Source organism: Leptinotarsa decemlineata, unplaced genomic scaffold, assembly GCF_025532065.1.
Source record: "Leptinotarsa decemlineata unplaced genomic scaffold, Ldec_3_MD MMD2_tig00026307_RagTag_RagTag, whole genome shotgun sequence".
Classification (NCBI taxonomy): domain Eukaryota; kingdom Metazoa; phylum Arthropoda; class Insecta; order Coleoptera; family Chrysomelidae; genus Leptinotarsa; species Leptinotarsa decemlineata.
The window spans coordinates 4,834,810-4,853,540 of NW_027412681.1; the positions used below are offsets into that span (position 1 = coordinate 4,834,810).

At 36.9% G+C, this 18,731-nt stretch overlaps 2 protein-coding genes across 4 annotated transcripts in view; one reads left to right on the top strand and one right to left on the bottom strand.

Annotated features, from left to right (window-relative positions):
* Positions 1 to 18,731, bottom strand: part of Hasp (Hig-anchoring scaffold protein) — a 92,338-nt gene that overhangs the window by 45,646 nt on the left and 27,961 nt on the right. For all 3 annotated transcript variants that reach the window (XM_074180812.1, XM_074180811.1, XM_074180810.1), the window contains exons 5-7: positions 14,317 to 14,508; positions 13,029 to 13,205; positions 6,761 to 6,943 (exon numbers count right to left, since the gene is read on the bottom strand). In XM_074180812.1, the coding sequence (XP_074036913.1) occupies positions 6,761 to 6,943; positions 13,029 to 13,205; positions 14,317 to 14,508 (552 nt within the window). The remainder of the gene's footprint in view (positions 1 to 6,760; positions 6,944 to 13,028; positions 13,206 to 14,316; positions 14,509 to 18,731) is intronic.
* On the top strand, positions 4,581 to 6,066 carry LOC141485014 (uncharacterized). The gene is made up of 3 exons (XM_074180813.1): positions 4,581 to 5,061; positions 5,121 to 5,342; positions 5,400 to 6,066. The coding sequence occupies exons 1-3, from the start codon at positions 4,891 to 4,893 to the stop codon at positions 5,799 to 5,801; spliced, it is 795 nt and encodes a 264-aa protein (XP_074036914.1). The 5' UTR covers positions 4,581 to 4,890; the 3' UTR covers positions 5,802 to 6,066.

Below are 18,731 nucleotides of genomic sequence, written 5' to 3' on the forward strand. Positions count from 1 at the left end.
CTATACCTTTTTTTTTCTTTCTGATAGGAACCTATATATTGTTGACTCCCCTACGCCCGTCATGTTGGCACAACTCTTGATTATGTTCTGAACAGTGTTTGTGGGATTCTGAGAAACCAGAGCATCGTGAACGTTCAAAACAATAGTCTTCTCTCTTGGTGAATAGACAGACTTACTGACTGTACGCAACAGTACCGGTGTAAAACTTGATGATGTTGATGATGATGACGAAGCCATCGCAAGCAATCAAACAAAACAAGCAGGAACGAAAGGTACGTATATGTTTGTAGGAATATGAAAAAAAGTTACTCACGCACTGCACAAAATTCGCAAAATAAATATTAGAGACGTTAATTACTGCCGTAGACGCCGAAACACCAACGAGCCGTAAATTAAATGCGATTAAAAAATGTACTAAACCAAAAATTATTTTCGTTCGTAACAACTTCACCTTTTCAAGGCAAGTTTCGAATATAAACTGAAGCTTTATATTTAATGAATAAACACCTCAGGAACCTCCGCCTATGATTTTACGAGTTATACGACCATTTTATGACTTGGGCCCTCATTTTGTGCTATCGACAAATTATGAACGGACTATAGACGAATAGTAAATATTTTTTCAAATCAATTCGGAATCTTTGTTTAATATTTTTTTCTAACATTCGGTAGCTCATTGTGAAAATTAATACCTTCATAATGAATCAAATTTTGCCCAATATTTGTTTTCGTTTTCATCAATTTTAGATTGTCTGAATATCTAGTCGAATCATCATGTTGATCACCACTGATTTTGAAAGTCACATTTGAATGTTTTAGCTTATTTTTGATCGAATGAATACATACATAATTTGAATGTATGTAGGATGACAAATTTAATAGTTTTTTTGGTTTATACAAGTTGACTGTAAACTCCTTGTAGTTCAACTTGAATATATACCTCATGGTTCAGTTCTGAAGTTTTTTAATTGATTTTAATAAAGAATTTGTTGACATTTCCCATACTGATATTAGATATTGAATTTTGGAATATACTATTGAAAAATAAATCAATTCGAGATATTTTAGTGGAACAGCATTTCTTATTTTGAGTACAAATCCAATTGAAGGAGCAATTTTTCCTCTTATTGATTCAATATGTTATGTATGTGATACATTTTCATCTAGAATAAGACCAAAAAATTCAGCATTAGGAGAGTATTAAATATTTACATTATGGAATTCAATTGGATTTTTTTAATCAATTGATACATACCTTTTTCGTACAACTGTCATTGAAAGTGACATTTTTGATGGTTGTCAAGAGTATTAAAAGTTGATGTTTACAAAGTAGCGTGTTGAAAATATTTTAAACAGTAGTGTAAAAAGTATTTTCAACACGATTTTTATACCAAATAGCACTAAGCAAAACATAACTATTCAATTCTCGAAAAAGTTTTATTATGAACAATAGATATAAATACAATTAAATCCTGCTACATTAATTACATTGTTATAATTATCATTTATGAACATTAATATGGAAAGTACAATTAGAACAACTGCTGATATTAATACTTTGCGATGTTAAAGAGCCTTGTCATTTTTTGAACTAGCTGAGTTGACAATTTCATTGGCATTAACATTCAATTCTTGAAGCTAGCTGTTGGGATTATTCTTTCAGCGATAGTCTTTTTATATAAGAAATAGAGTGATCGATATAACCCTTAGTTACTGTTGTAGACTTCCATCCTCCGTGCTTCTCAATATCCGTTATATTTGCTCCTGATTCTGCTAGCAACGAAGCAAAAGACCTTCTGATTTATGCATTGATTTAATGTCTTCTATTAATAAATGGCACAGCTCTTCACGCCGGCAGGCTCCATATATTCCAAAAATTGTAGCAACTTTCATCATCAAACATTTTTCATCTTGCGCGTCATTAATAAACCTCTGGACTTGTTCAAACGTGAGAGTTTTCGATTTTTTGGGCCTATAACTTTCATTTCTCCGCTTTGAGAATGCTATTACCTTGAAATATTTGCTTGTTATTAACACCATTTTTCAACGAGCGTACTCGACTTTACCAATGAAAACTTGCTTCGCAAAGTTGACGAGTTCCATATTTTTTATTTCTCTTCAAGATAAACTGAGAAGACGGTTTCGCTGAAATTTTCTTCGACGTTTTTAAGTCTACACCAGATAAGAAAATTATCGTACTGATGAGTCGATCTTTTTGGTAACATTTCAATGGGGAATGTTCCTCAATTTGGGTTATTACAGCAAATGCAAGTTTGAACAAAATAAAGTTGAGTTTAATTCATGAGTTTTTCAAATTCACTTCGAAAAGTATTTAAATTGATGTTTCAAAGGTTGGGTTTTGATTTTTAAAGGGATTTGCTTCTATTTCACATATTGGCAACAGGGCCTATATCAAGTTGAAATAATTTATACGAACCTAGATATTCTACTATAAGAAAGGAAAATTATCTTTATAAATCAACAATTGAGGCAAAATATAAATTATAGTTCAATATCACCTCCACAAGCCACATAAACAACAGTTGTTTTGTTATTTAGTTATTTAGAGGAAGATAGGTTAGGTGCACAAAATGTCATATATCACAGAATTTTTCGGAACTCGGAACATAAGTAAACAGAACAGCACGCCTCTGAAATATGTCATCTTTGTTTGGCTCATACAGGTAACAGATTCATTGTCCTTTATTAGCTGTAACCGATGTTGCCAAACGGTGAAATAGAAACGAATCCCTTTAAATGTTTAATGATTATTTCATTCCTCTTTTTTAAGTATTTGAATAATTTTTTAAAGAAAAAGGTTGAAATGATAAATTTAAAATGCGTTGTTTTAGAGCTCTTTTATGAAAACTACTTGATTTTCGTCAGGAGGAACATTCTCTTCAATATCGCCAGGAACACACAATTCCTCATTATTGTTGTTTATTATGCAAGACATTAAACACCAGCAAGAATTTTAAATGTGACTTTAAATAGAACGCGTCAGCTGTAAACAATACTATTTGTTAGTAACCAGGTAATTCAGCGTCACCTGACACGGCCACTTCACAGCAGAATCTGAAAACAGTTAACTGACAAGAGACGTCAACATGTGTTTTTATAAAAATATTGAATTTATTTGAATTGAAGGGTTTATATTTTTTAGGAGTGAATAATTTTTGGGAAAGAAAGTTTTTGGCTTTCTACTACTCCATCTTGATACAAAAAAAAAAGAAGGATGAGGGAGTCTTCCAAAGAAAAGAAGGAAGTAACTCTACACATCCATGTTTAGCCAAAAACTTTCTTTCCCAAAAATTAAATGTATCTATTTTATTATGAAAACAGGACAGTTATACAAAAAACCTTGTATGATATTTGTGTTAAAAGTAAGTTTTACTTTCAACACTCATATCATAAATAGCTATTCTATTCAAACATATATGAAGATTTCTGAAAATTCTGTGCCATTTTATGGCATTGAAGCCATAAAGTTAAATAGTATTTTTAATAAAATGTTAATCAACTTGGTTGTATCGATCAACATTTACCATCACAGAGTCCATGGAGGGAAGTACACCATGCTTATGTGTTTTCGTGGACCTTTCCAATGCCTTCGATACGGTGAGTCATCAATTACTGTTTGAAACCCTACAATATTTTGGAGTCAGAAGTAATACTTTGAAATAATTAAAATCCTATCTCCAACATAAACACCAATTCGGGAAGATAAACGACAACTGCAGCAATCCCAACACTATTCAGTATGGAGTACCTCCGGGTATAATTTTGGGGCCACTTTTCTTTAATATTTACATGAACGGAAAGTTTTTGCTGAAGTCTAGGGGAGATATACTAGGTTTCGCTGATGATACAGCCATTTTTGATGAAGGTAATTCGTGGGATGAACTTAGGGACATAGTTGCATCGGACTTTCATATTATCTGGAAATGACTAAATCATAAATTACTCACAATTATTGTTGATAAGACACACTTCCTACCATTTTGCTGCAATAGTACAACTTTCCTTAACTTCGATAAAATTCAAGTTAATATTCCAACAGAACAGTTCCTTATCAAATCAGCAACATCTTCAAAATATTTGGTAGTACACATACGCATCTCAAGTGGAACATTCCTATTCAATCTCTATGCCAAAAGCTGAGATTCATTCTCCACAAGTTTTTAAAGTCCTGGCATCCTCACTACCACTTAAACAAGTAAAAACACTGTATTATGCCCTAGTTGAGAGCCATCTTCGATACGGCTAGAAAACTCATTTATATCCTATTGAGGTCCTCCAAAGACGGTTTTTAAAAATTATCTTAAAAAAAGGACCCACGTTTCCATCTGACGCTCTCTATGCGGAATCTCGTGTATTTGATGTCTACCCACTCTTTTTCCTGAAGATAAATATGTATTACCACCAAAAACAAAAATTTGAATTACCCACACATGAATATGATACACGTCAACGAATTCAACATATCACACCACAAATGCAAAAACTAATATCCCAACGCTCATATAAATACCTTGCTCTAATAATTATTAATGTATCAAGGGAATTAGGAGGGCCTTAATTACCGATGGCAAAGTTTGCGTCCCGAGGGCCTCTGGCCCGAGGGACAGCAATTGCCTGAGGTTATTAAGGCTCATTAATTCCCGTGGTACATAGATAATTTTATTTCTGACCGATTTCAATAAAATTTTGTTCATTTTTGAAACGGAAAAATGTACCAATTCATTACCTTCCCGGTATATTTGAATCAGGTACCGTTGATTATAGTAGAGTTTTCTTGTTGCTAGGTTTTTGCTATGTTACTTGTTTATAAACAGAACTTTGTTATCAAGCTGTGTTTGCGGTGAAAACGTGTTTTCTACCCCAAATATAATGGAGGATATTTTGAAAAAAGCTGAACAAGCAAGAGAATCATTAATTCCATCGAAAAGTGAAGCCGTATACCAAAAAGAATACAAGATATATCTGGACTGGCTGACACGGAAAAATGTTATGCCAAAAGATGTCACTGAAACTGTATTTCTGGCATATTTTCAAGAACTGGTAAGGAATTTTCTATGTTTTTCGGTAGATTTGGTAGTAATTGTGTTTATTCGTTTCAGTCAGAAACGTATAGTCCGAATTCTTTATGGACTAAATGGTCAATGCTAAAATCGATGGTGACTATACATGGGAAACGAGATATCACCAAGTTCAATGAACTACAGGCTTTTTTGAAACGGAAGAGTAAGAGTTATAAGCCGAAAAAGTCTGCTGTTTTATCTCCTAAAGATGTTATCAGATTCCTAAAGGACGCTCCTAATGATATTCATTTATTGCATAAGGTAATTTTTTTCTTATTTTCCTTATTGTGTGTATTTATTTCCTTTTTTTTGTTATAGGTTGTTTTGATTATGGGTTATTTTGGAGGATGCAGAAGTCAGGAACTTTTGAATATGAAGATATCGGATATAGAGGACCGGGATTCCGTTATGGTAGTGAACGTACCGGAAAGTAAAACTGGTGTATCGAAGAAATTTACAGTTGTGGATGAAAAAGAGTTCTCCGCTTTGCCTTTATTAAGACTTTATATGTCTTTGCGTCCTAAAGGTATTGAACGATTTTTTTTGAGCTTCCGACAAAATAAATGTACATCTCAGCCAATTGGAAAAAAACATGTTTGGGAAAATCCCCAGCAAAATCGCAATGTATTTAGGATTGCCAAACTCATCTTCCTATACGGGACATTGCCTTCGTCGCACTTCTGCTACTGCTCTAGCCAATGCAGGAGCAACTATGACTAACTTAAAAAGACACGGAGGTTGGAAAAGTTCCACGGTGGCGGAGGGGTATTTGGAGGATAGCATCGAATTGAGAAATAAAACGGCGCATATGTTGTCTACTTTGTCATCAGAAGAGGCAGGTACCTCGACTGTAGTGAACAGAAGCTCCAGCCATACAAAAGAAGAAATTGTTTCCAGTGGCGGAAGTAATTTTCAGGGAACATTTCAAAATTGTACATTTATTATTTGTAATGACGTGAATAAATAAAATATGGTTCAGTTTTCATTTCTATTTATTTTTACTTGTGAAAGGTAGAGGGAATTATAAAATCTATAATGTCCCAAGGGAGTTATGACCCTCTTTATTGATAGCATAACTATGACGAAATAAGCTTATAATATCCCGGTCAGAAATAAAATTATACAACACAATCTTCCGCATGAAATCAAATTGATTATGAATCCACATCGCTTCAAAAAAGAACTGAAATCTTTCATACATAAAGAACCCCGGAAAAAAATTCGTGAAGTCATTGTTGGTCGACTCGAATGATGAATACTTTTTATACTCTTTCATCTCTCCTCTGATTCACTACTCGCTAGTATGTAACCTAATGTATTACAACATTAAATTGTAGGTAATAAGTATAAGTTTATATTTCTCCATTGTAATTTTATGGATATTGTCTTTTTTGTCTTTTGTCTTTTATTATACATATATTCTTTTTTAGTATTATTTTATCACTAAAGCACGTTTAGAGCTTCTGTGATTTCTTGTCTATTCATACATAAATCTTATATAATTCATGTAAATTGACAGGATGAATAAACTTTACTATTATTATTATTATACGTTTTTGTAAGGTTAGTCATACGTGAAGCTTACGACTAGTAGAAAACAATCAATTTCAGTTTTTCGTATATGGTTGTGACGGATTTTAGTCCATTGAATTTTTTTAATATTGTTTTATTTACTGTACCTTTACACACTGGTTGCGCGCCAGTCCATTTTCTATCAGCCCCACATCTCCTGGTGCTTTCTCCAACCAGAGTGTATCCATACTTGCATTCGTAGCTGACTACGGAGTTGTAGCTGCAAGAGGTGTAGATCGCTTTTCCATGGCGGGGGTTCTCAGGGGGCGGACACTGGACCGCTGTAACCACTAGACAACAACGACCGATAAAAAACACGTCTCGTTATAATATTTTATCCAACAAGAAAAAAATTAAAAACACACTGGAATTTTCAGCAAATAAGAATTTCCGTCATGAAATCCAATATCGATTTTTGAAAAAAAGGAATACAAAATGAGGACAGGAGAAATCCTTGAAAGATTTGGAGTATCATTAGGTTGTTTCGAAAGGTTTGTCTGTCTTAATGAGTCTAATTCAAACTGTTATATCTCGGTGATATACTCATTCAATTCAATGGAAATGAGCACTATTTGAATCAGCGCACTTTTGCCAACGCAACACAAGTTGATTGATTCCGTCAGCATGAAAATTGCGTGATCGGGATTCGACTCGAGTCGACGAAGGCCGTTTTCTCCCGGTTCTGATTGGCGAAGATTGTGCCGGTGACGAAGTTATCGACGCAATTGTTTGTGCATTTCGTCGATTTCCTCACAACAGTGCTCTTCTCTGATGGTTTAGCCCGGTTGCAGAAAGTTATAGTGGATCACATCAGCCGCTGACCACTATAAAGTAACCATGGTCTTTTTTTTGGTGAATTTTTGCTTTTGGGAACTGCCTGGGTGGCTCTAAGGTGTCCAATCACTGTCCCAAACGTTTCCTGTTGTCGTAGAGGTTCCATCATACGTGACAAACCAATCCAAAGAGGATCTGTTTGGTTGCGCAAAAGCAAAAAAGAACAGTCCTCAAACCGTGAGAATTTCTGTTGATCATTCAAATCATGAGGCACTCAATTTCCGACCATTTTGACCTTGCCAATACGTTTGAAACCATCAAAAATCGCATGGGAACTGACGCCTAGTTCTTCCGCCATGCCACGCAGATGAAACGGTCTTCGCCTTCTTTGGAACCGGTTTTCCCTTTTGAGTCCACTGTCACAGCATATGTTACAATCAGCAATGTCTGTATCTGTATCTGTAGAGTAGGGACGGTGAGTGTAAACCCACAGCACTTAGGCCACATGTGACTCATTGTACATCCTCCCAAGAAGTTGTCCTCCTAGGTCATCGCCCATCCTGTCATTTACAGGAAGGTTGACAGGTCAGTAGGAGACATCTACTTTATATGGGCAGGTATAGGCCAAGACTCGCCGAGTCTTGGCCCACACTCTCTTTGACAACCTTGAGGTATCTCACGGCGGCCTCCACGAAAGTTTTGGAAGGTGCAGCGACATTACGGTCGTTGCGCGACTTGTTCAATCTTCTTGGGGTTCCCTCCGTAGAGGTGCACAAGTGTGGGCGCTTTCTTGCAGGGGCAGCTGGTTCCTTGACTTTATTCAAGGCGGAGCTCTTGGCGCCCGCCGCAGAAAGTGCCCTTGCTGTTGGAAGTGAAGTAGGGGAGAAGGAGGGTGCACTTATAGTTGCTGCCACTCCTGCCTCCTTCTCTCTCTTTCTCCTTTTGGCCTCAGCGCCGCAAATGCGCTTACGCCTTGGCGTTTGCATTACATCGCGAGGTGATCTGCTATGTCCAGCCTCATTTCAAACGGTAGATTGGGGTGGACATTTCTGTTCATCCCCAGCCACTTCAGGTTGAGGTGAGCACTTATGTTCAGCCTCGGAATTGGTTTGTGTTTTTGTTGTTTCTGTTTATGTGTTTGTTTCATTCATGTGTGTTTCCATGAGTAGCAAAGGAAGAGTTGATCACCTCTGGCAGAGCCCCGCATTACCAGAGGTAGGCTGATTACAATGAGGTTTCGCCCGGTTCCCCGGGGATCGTTCGTAACTGCATATTACCCTGTGGCCATTCAGCTGTCGGCACGATTCCTTACACCTTAGTTTGGATAGGCTGGTCCACGGTGGCATGTTTCGCAAAAGCTTTTGGAGAGTTTTAGTTCCCCTCACCCTACTTGTTTCTGTCACTGACCAGGAGTCCGGCGACCCCTATCGTAAGGCCGCATTGGCTTCCCGGACAGGACCCCCAGTCCCCTGGCCGTTCCCCTATCCGCCATCTGGAAACGCGCCCGATAGGTAGCCCAACCCACGGACTCCTTGGAAGTAAACTTCCAAAGCAATTTTGAGAATTATATTGTAGGAACAAATGTCACTGCAGGATTTGCCTCATTGTTTGAACAATTTAATTATAACCATCCATGTGAAAATTTCCCAATATCTCACCTTTTGAAGTTATATGGTAGAGTAAGATTATTTCATACATTAAAATATATAAATAGGAATTTCAAATCTCAAAAAAATATTGCCAAAAAAAGAAGGAAGAATAAAATAATAATTTTGAGACACGAATAAATATTTTGAAATGAACAATTTGTATTTCTAGTATTTTCTTTATATAATAATCACCAGCTGCCCTGGAAACCTAGAAGGGTCCTAAGTGGGTCGATAAGTGGTACATGATAATCGCACAACATTTCAGGAGGGTAAAAAACGTTATGTGAGTGTATTACTGAAAAAGAATGAAAAGATTGGAGTAACAAAAGTAAGTTGATCTTTGGATAGATCTCACCTATGTATATAAAAAAAAATACATTTATGTTGAAAAAGGGTTCATTCTAAAATGCAAAGAGAACGTCAATTCTCATAATAAAGAACAAGGTTGATACCATAGTTATATTCAAAATCACATTTATTTTAAGAGATGGTAGATCATAAAGTTTATACCAAAAAGTTGATTGTTGGACAATTTCTCCATCATATTCCAGTTAATTGAACCATTGTATTCCTATTCGTAATTTTAGAAATATAATTCGGCTGTTTTGACATTTTTTGAAAAAATCATGTACCCAGAAAGAACGTCTGCACAATAATCATTATATTAATTGAATTTGGGTCCATTCCGTAAAGTATATCAAAATTATACGAGCATTTTGGATATAAAAAAGTTTGAGTGCGAACCTGTCCAAAACTATTTCGCAAGTCCTGCCCCTCGTATCGGCACCTCCCAAAATGGCTTCTAGATACTTTTCCACATCAAAGGCGACATGGCAAAGTGACCATGCTGATTGTTACCTTTACTGTGCCACTAATAATTGGATTCTTCTTTTGTCTCGGGTGTAAAGTGATGTACCCATGTTTCATCCATGGTTATCAAACAAGGCAAGAATTCTGCTTTGTTGCTGTGAAACTTCGCTTTATTGAACATTGAACATACAACACAACAAAGTTTTTGTTTCGGGGTTGAAATTAGATGATTTTAATGTATTTCCACGTGTTAAAACCGAAAGTGACCATAAAAATTATATATTAGCTCTTGTTTTCAAGATATAGTATCATTATATTATATATATGTATATTGAGTTTTCAACAAATGAAATATTTCATCACCAACAGTTGGTTCACATGTTTGTTTACATAACACCCCTCTCATCAGCTGTTCTTGAGTAGTAAACATAACCTATGTGAGTTTGTCAATTGTACGCACGTGGTTGCTATTGAAATTATCGTGTGAAGTTGATTTTTAAATTAATTTAAGTGCTGATCTGAAATGCCTCGAAAGTGTGTGAATTCTGTTGATAGCTTTTGCTATATATGTGGTGAAATAACATTTAAGGCTCAGAAACGTAAAATGACACCTACCGTTAAGACAGCCTATGAACATTATTTTGGTGTGAAAGTTGGGGACCAAGATAAATCATGGGCTCATCATATATGTTGTAATTCTTGTTCCGTCATATTGCGAGAGTGGCTGAAAAATAAAAACCGGGCAATGGCTTTTGCAGTACCTATGGTTTGGCGTGAGCCTACCAATCATACAGATGACTGTTATTTCTGCTTAACTCCTCCCATTAGGCAAGGTTTATCTATGAAGAAAAGAGGAACGGTTAAATACCCTAATCTCCCATCTGCTCTTTGGCCTGTACCACACTCAGACAATTTGCCAGTCCCTTCTCCACCCCAAAACTATGAAATTTTAGAGGAAGGTGATGAAGACTGTTTAGAAGGAGCAACCCATCCTTCTACATCCTATGACCCTGATTTTGAGGTAAGCGATAGGTCTAGTGATCCGCACAGAATTAGTCAAGCAGAGTTGAGTGACCTTATAAGAGATCTTCGCTTGTCTAAGGAAAAGGCTGAGCTGTTAGGGTCAAGACTACAACAGTGGAATCTTCTAAAACATGATGTGAAAATATCTCAGTACAGACAGCGTCAAAAAGATTTGCTTCCTTTTTTTGAGAAAAAAGAAAACCTCGTAGTTTGTTCTGATGTTAATGGTTTGATGGACTGCTTGAATTTGGATCACACTCCATCTGAATGGAGACTGTTTATAGACTCTTCAAAACTAAGCTTAAAAGCTGTACTTCTGCATAATGGAAATCAGCTACCCTCTATTCCTATAGGTCATGCAAATCACATGAAGGAAACGTATATAAATATGAAAACACTTCTCCAATCAATCAAATATGAACAACACAAGTGGCACATCTGTGGTGATCTGAAAGTCATTGCTATACTCCTAGGAATGCAATTAGTGTTCACCAAGTACTGTTGTTTTTTGTGTCTGTGGGACAGTCGGGATAGAAAATCTCACTATAAAAAAATGAACTGGCCTACACGAGACCTAAACCCTAATGAGAAAAATGTAGTTTACGAGCCTCTTGTAGATCCTAAGGATGTTCTCCTTCCCCCATTACATATTAAGTTGGGACTAATGAAAAACTTTGTGAAGGCCATGGACCAGGAAGGACAAGCTTTTAAGTACTTGAGAGCAAAGTTTCCCAGGTTGAGTGATGCTAAAGTCAAGGAAGGCATCTTTATTGGGCCTCAAATCCGTGAAATCGTAAATGATCCTGCTTTTGACATGATTTTAACAGGAAATGAAAAAAGAACCTGGGAAGCCTTTAAGGGGGTTGTACATGGGTTTTTAGGTAACAAAAGAGATGATAACTTCACAGCATTGGTTAAAGAGCTTCTTCAAGCTTACCACCAACTTGGATGCAACATGTCCTTAAAAATTCATTTTCTTCACTCTCATCTTAATTTCTTCCCACAAAACTGTGGAGCTGTGAGTGACGAATATGGAGAAAGATTCCATCAAGACATTGCCTTAATGGAACAGAGATATCAGGGCCGTTGGAATGAAGCAATGCTTGCAGACTACTGCTGGTCTGTGTGTAGGGATGCTCCAGAAGTGTTTTATAAAAGACAAGCTAAACGACAGCGATCTTACAATGAATCGGATGGACTTAATTGAAATTTGGTGGTACAAACTTCTTTTATTTGTCAAAACACTATGAATAATGTTTTTTTTTATTAATTTTGTACTTGAAATATTCTAAAAGAAACATAACAATATTGTTTTATGTACTTTCACTTTTCACGTATAGTATAACTACTCTTTAAGATTAAGTACTGTGTATCTCAAAAACCAGAGCTAATAAAAATTTTTCATTGTTATTTTCGTTTTTATCACCCCAAAATTAGTGGAAATTGACTAATTTAGTGTAGGAAACATTCAAAAAATATTTTTTTGTTGTGTTGTGTCTTCACGACACGGTTTTTGCTTGAATGTGAGCATCGCGGCACCCATCTTACACGCATCTTCTTCGTGTATAAATTTCGGATAATATACGATTTACCGCACTTTTTGAAATGCCTACTAAGTCTGCTAGCTCGCGCACCTTCAGTCGACAATATTCAGTACCACACTGTGGATTCACTTCACTGTTTGTGGAATCGTCACCTCATTTGATCGACCACTACGATGCTCATCTTGGCATCTCGTACAGCATCATTAGAACTACGCTACCCAATATTTTACTGTTGTAAACGAAGGAGCAGAATCACCTAGAGTAGAATCCAACTTTTATATTGGTTGGGCTGAGGCCTTTCAAATATAAAAGTATTGTGCCACATAACAATAACCAATTTTTTCTATTTTTCACAAATTCACCAAAAGCGTTCAATATTGATGGCTGCCAAATAAATACTGAACAATACAGTGTTTTCAAACTTGAAAAATACGCTTCATGGATTGTGTACTTTCTAATACAGTGATATTTTTCTAACAACCACCGGCCTGGTATATGTTGAAGGTAAGCTGCGCATCAAGAAGCCTACCAAGCAGCAGAAAATACAAGCTCCAAGTTATATATGAAATACTTACGAACACATGTAGGAAGTTCCTTCGGTGACCAAGTACCGTCTGCTTGGCAAAAGCGTTCGTTTTTCCCCACTAGCTCGTATCCTTCTGCGCAGTGATACATAATGCGACAGCCATATGTATAACATTCTCCTGCGTGCCATCCATGCGATATTTCTGTAGGAGCTCCGCAAGATCTAGCTGAAAAACAATTGAAGTAGAAAGATTAACCTACAGTTGAAAACAACTCCGAAAATGGAACGTAAGTAAACCGAAACTATTAAACAAAATTTTATAACAAACTTCCGGTTGAGGTACGGACGGAAGAAACCCCAGGTATTTTCAAAGCAAAACTGAAAGAGTTTTTGATTTCCAGATGTTTCTACAGTGTCGTCGAATATGTGAACAGAAGTGATTGAAATATGTGTATTGCTTATGTGTATTGTTTAAGTTTTGAAAGTTTGTTCAAAATTTTAAATAAAAAATTTCTATGTTTATTGTTTCGTCATATCTGTATTTTGAAGTTTATTTATCTATATTTTTAACTGACTTGTCCTATATCACATTGTGATCCTAAAGGAATTAATAAAGTTATTATTATTATTATTATTATTATTATTAGACATGATGAAGATATCGCCTTAGCGATATGGATATAAACCAAAGAAAAAGGTATATAAGCCGGACCACGAATACGCTGCCAATCACTTCTACTGTACTGAATGTTATCGTCAATAAGAGAGTGTGTGTTCGGCGAATCTTGGCTACACCTGCCGATATAAAGGAGATGTCTCCCAGTGACCTGTCCACCTTCCTGGAAAGGACAGGATGGACGATGACCCAGGAGGGCAACTCCTCGGGAGGATGTACAATGGGTCACATGTGGCCTAAGTGCCTACACTCACCTACAGATACAGATACAGATTGACCTGAATTGAATGATCTGGATATTCTGCAGGAGCGATTTGAGGGCACGGTCATCTCACGCGAAGGTGATGTGAACTGGCCACCGAGATCGTTCGATTTGAACCCATTAGACTTTTAATTGTGGGGTTTTCTTAAGTCCCAGGTATTTGCGAATGAGCCACAAACTACAGCTGTCCTCAAAGCCAATATAAGCCCTGTCTTCGGTCAAATTCAGCCTGATTTATGCGCCAGAGTCTTGGAAAATTTTACTTTTCGTATTATGGTGCGCATACGAAACGAACGATGCTATACTCCACACATAATGGCATCAATAGGTCTTTCAAACGAATAAAAAATTTCGATATCGATAGAATAGGAAGAGCCTGATTAAAGACCCTATACTTACGTTCGCAGGAAATATCAGGTCCATACCAAGACGCTTGTCCGTCCATCGCGAGACATTTTGCCCTGGGAAATCCATTCGTTACGTACCCCGTATGACAGTAATATTGCAGGGTAGAATCCAAATCAAACGTAGTTTGCTCAGATAGAGCATTGTGTCTCGCATGGTCGATTGTGGGTGGTTGCAGGCAGTAAACTAAAAACAAGCATGTAAAGATCAATGTAGACTGAAAATCCGGGCTGTGCATATGAGGAGAATCAAAAACAACATGTTTTCACTTGAAAAAGTCCGCAAATAGTTTTCATTACAGGTATGATTGAAATCAACTCTAAATATAAACAAATGAAGGTGTGTATGAAGGTGGTTGAAAATGTTTCATGGTGCACTTCATTAGTTCGGACTTCCATTGTCTAGTATGATATATAAATTGATTTGAAAACCTTGACAGAACCTGTGAAAAATTAAAAATAAAAAGGTTAGCTGAAAAAATAATAATTATATTAAGCAAAAAAATAACTGAAATAACAATGAAATAAAATACAAGTAACTACCAAAAAAATGAAATATTAACACAAAATGAAAATTTAAAAAAAATATTAACAAGAAATTACAAATTAAAAGATTCCAAATCAAGTTAATTCACGACGTTTCAATTGTTAGTAGCCAAAATCGTCTTCCGGTGATAACTTGATTTATTCCTCAGAGATCTGACTATTTATAGGTCACTCCAGTGCTTTCACCTATCCCCTCTCTCCCGTTTGGCGGGAGTTGATCGTGTTCCGCTTGATTAGAGGTTTCCATATGTTGTGTATCTCTACGCTAACTTGGCTAAAGGCGTTGTTGGACAACATATATGCGGCTTTTTTGAACTTTCTCCTTAACCAGTGTTCCTCCTTGTGGATGTTTCAGCTTGAGCCCACTTGATGTTACGCTGATGAGTCCAAACATGCTGTGTGTGTTTCTTGTGCTCGGCAATGCGAACTTTCAATGGCCTCCTAGTTTCACCGATGTATGATTCATCGCATTCCCAGGGTATCCGGTAAATGCAATCCTTGGAATCGCACTCCGCGTTTGGTGGCCTGGTTTTCGTAAGGCTGCTACGGATAGTGTTCCAAGATCTGAAGCAGGTTCTGATGTTATACTTAGATCCAATCCTTCTTATCCTTTCCGACAATCCTCTAATGTAAGGAAGTAGAAGTACTGGTTGTGGCGGCTTCTCTTTCGTGTGGAGCTCTTGCTGTCTTCTAGCTAAAGCCTGTTCCACCATAGCTTTGGAGTAACCATTTCGTTGAATTTCAGTTTTGATGATGCTTAGTTTCATTTTGAGACCTTCCTTTGTATTACAGGGCCCGAAAGCACGGTCTAGTAGAGTCTTGACGATTCCTCTCTTAGTCAATTGGTGGTGGTTGGATTCCCGATATACAGATGTTACCCATTTAGTATCGGTTCTCTTCACCAATACGTATAAGAATGGCAATTCGTTATGGACTTCCTTCTCCATTGTGAAATTGATGGAAGGACTCACGTTGTTGATGTGCTTCAGAAAGGTGTCTAGTTCTGCATTCCCATGGTTCCATATTATGAAGGTGTCGTCCACGTATCTCAATCAGACTCGGAGCTTCTTGTGGGCCTCTTCAATGACCATAGTTTCAACCCACTCCATATATATATTGGCTATAACCGGTGAAAGTGGCGATCCCATTGGCAGTCCCTTATCTTTTTTTTTTCATTTCGTGTTAAAATTTCATTTTTTTTTTGGTTGCTACTTGTATTTTATTTCATTGTTATTTCAGCTAACCTTTTTATTTTTAATTTTTTACAGATTCTTTTAGGGTTTTCAAATCAATTTATATCATACTAAACAATGGAAGTCCGAACTAATGAAATAAACGAAGGAATTTGATTCAAAATTGTTAAATTAGATTTCATAAAGTGATTGTTAATTTATTTCTGTTTACATTCAAAAAAATTTATTGTACTTGCTATCAAAAACGCCAAAATATTTGACGGTACATGGGTGTTACGAATGAAGACAAACCCACAAGGAATACGGATATACAAAGCACGTTTATTCGCAAGTGGATTCGCCCAAAAAGACGTAAATTTTTTCTTGTTGCGAGGTATGTATGGAATGTCATTTTACTTCTTTTTGTTTCCAATTTGATTGATTGGTGCATTTGTTGGACACATCATTGTTAACAAAATGTGTTCTATTTCAAATGACAGTTGATTCCAAATGTTAAAAAAATAATCACCTTATCTTCAGGTCCGTATTAAAAAATGAGTTGATGATGCAATGTAATGAACCAAACGTTGCATTGTAAAGTGATTTATATCAGATCATAACAAATATGAAACAGTATTAGTAGTAACTGCGCCTCTACAGAACACCCTCACTCCTCTACTTTGGCCGTCATCCAGTCGACCAATCAGAAACTACGGCGCGTACAGCGGGAAATTTCAAACATTTTATTGCAGAAAAATTCCGCTCTTCGCTGACCTGGTGCAGTATATCTCCTCGCTTTCGGGATTGATAACCACAAAGTTTGACGAAAAAACTGCTCTGGAAGGGCTCAAACGCTTGAAACGGGTGAAATAGCGCTTGAAAGATCGAAACAATGTTTGAAACTGGCGAAATAGCGCTTGATCCTATTCAGAGCAGTTTTTTCGTCAAACTTTGTGGTTATCAACCCCAAAAACAGAGATACTGCACTAAGTCAGGAAAGAGTGGCATTATTCTGCAATAAAATGTTTGAAATTTCCCGCTGTACGCACGGTAGTTTCTGATTGGTCGACTGGACGACGGCAAAAGTGGAGAAGTGGGGGTGTTCTGTAGAAGCGCAGTTACTTCTACTATTGAAAGTTTTCCTACATTTTTTTAAAACATTTGAAGTGGAGGCGTTAGAGCCACAAAACAAAATTTGGCCATTCTATTTTTGGCAAATATTTTGAAAACAACAACAACTGATATTCTCGATCTGGAAAGAGGTTATCCTAGTTCTTCAAAATAGAAAATGTTTGTCTAATTTGACTGACCTTGTAGGTCTCACCTTTTCCGAGATAGCAATAATGGAATCAGCTTGAAAAAACGGCCTGTACATATATGATATGCCTAAGTTCTGATGAAAATACCAAATTTTGTCTCTCACATGAGACATACGATTTTGTAGTTACGTACGACAGATACTTGATGAAAACACAACTTCCCTAGATAGTGCCGCGCAAAAAGCTGGCACCTGTGCATGTAACTTCCTGAAATTGATTTAGTTTGGTCAAGATGATCACCAATAGAAAGACCGGATTCAGAGTACTAGCTCTTCGTCAGTGCCAGGAAGGTGAGCGTGGAGTGAAGCATCTGAATATCCCGAACAAACAAAATTATTTTCAACTAGCCATAAGCTCTGCCTGCAGTTGATTCAGTAGGATGTACCACTGCGCCACCTACAGACAAAATCCTAAAGTTACCCGGATATCTGCCACACGTACCTGCAAAATCGTAGTCACAAATAGGAAGCAAGGGTTTGGTATTTTCACCAGAACTTGGGCACCTCTCCGGAATATGTATATTATATGGTCAATTTCGTCAATTACTCCAACCTTCTGAGAATTACGATATATTGGTGGCAACATTTTGAAGATTTCACCAGATTTACGTGACATTTCAACCTTGTCATTTGAAAAAGTTTAAAACGGTCATCCACTGATGTACAGTCAGAAATAATTTTTTCAAACAACTTTCATTCATTCACTCATTCCTCTTTTCCTCTACTGTTCCTCCATCTGTCTGTTTTTCATTAAACTTTGTGTATTTTTTGTATTTATTTTCTATGTGAACTCTGGTGGAAGATCAGTATAATATTTTATCTTACTTATGAACTAGTATTCATCAGTTTATCCTGTATATCTGGTGATTAAAAAATGAATAATTTTTTCAATTGTGATTATGGAATGGAGCAAAATTATATATATAATCTTTCAGTCAACTGATTGCGAGTCTACAGAGGAGACGGATCTCGAATTCACGACTCCAACTGACCTCCCTGTAAATTTAGTTCAGGAGCGAGAGCTTCTCTCCCCAACTCCTGATCCAATAGCTGAGCCTAAAAAAAGGTTTGGTGGTGCAGCCAGGAAACGACCGAGTCGTCTCCTCATGAGCGGGGTACCTTATGAAACCGCCTTGCACCAAATTCTTGAGTGGCGTAAGCAGAATCTGTCTCAGGTGGAGGAACAAACCCCCCCAAGAGCAAGTTAGCAAACGTTTACGCTCAAGTGATGATTCACCAAAACCAGAGGCGAAAAAGCCATGCACGGTTGAATCTGTGACGTGTAGCTGACGTGCAAAAACCCTCATTTGTTGGGTCAATATAAGCAACTCTTAAAAAATCATAGACAAAAAATTGTGCTCTCAAAAAGTCAAT

What these genes read in the sequence shown, in the direction of transcription:
- LOC141485014 (XM_074180813.1), top strand. Translation starts at nt 4,891, where the DNA reads ATGGAGGATATTTTGAAAAAAGCTGAACAAGCAAGAGAATCATTAATT. An exon ending in TGGCATATTTTCAAGAACTG is followed by an intron (nt 5,062 to 5,120) that starts GTAAGGAATTTT and finishes TATTCGTTTCAG; the next exon opens with TCAGAAACGTATAGTCCGAA. An exon ending in ATATTCATTTATTGCATAAG is followed by an intron (nt 5,343 to 5,399) that starts GTAATTTTTTTC and finishes TTTTTGTTATAG; the next exon opens with GTTGTTTTGATTATGGGTTA.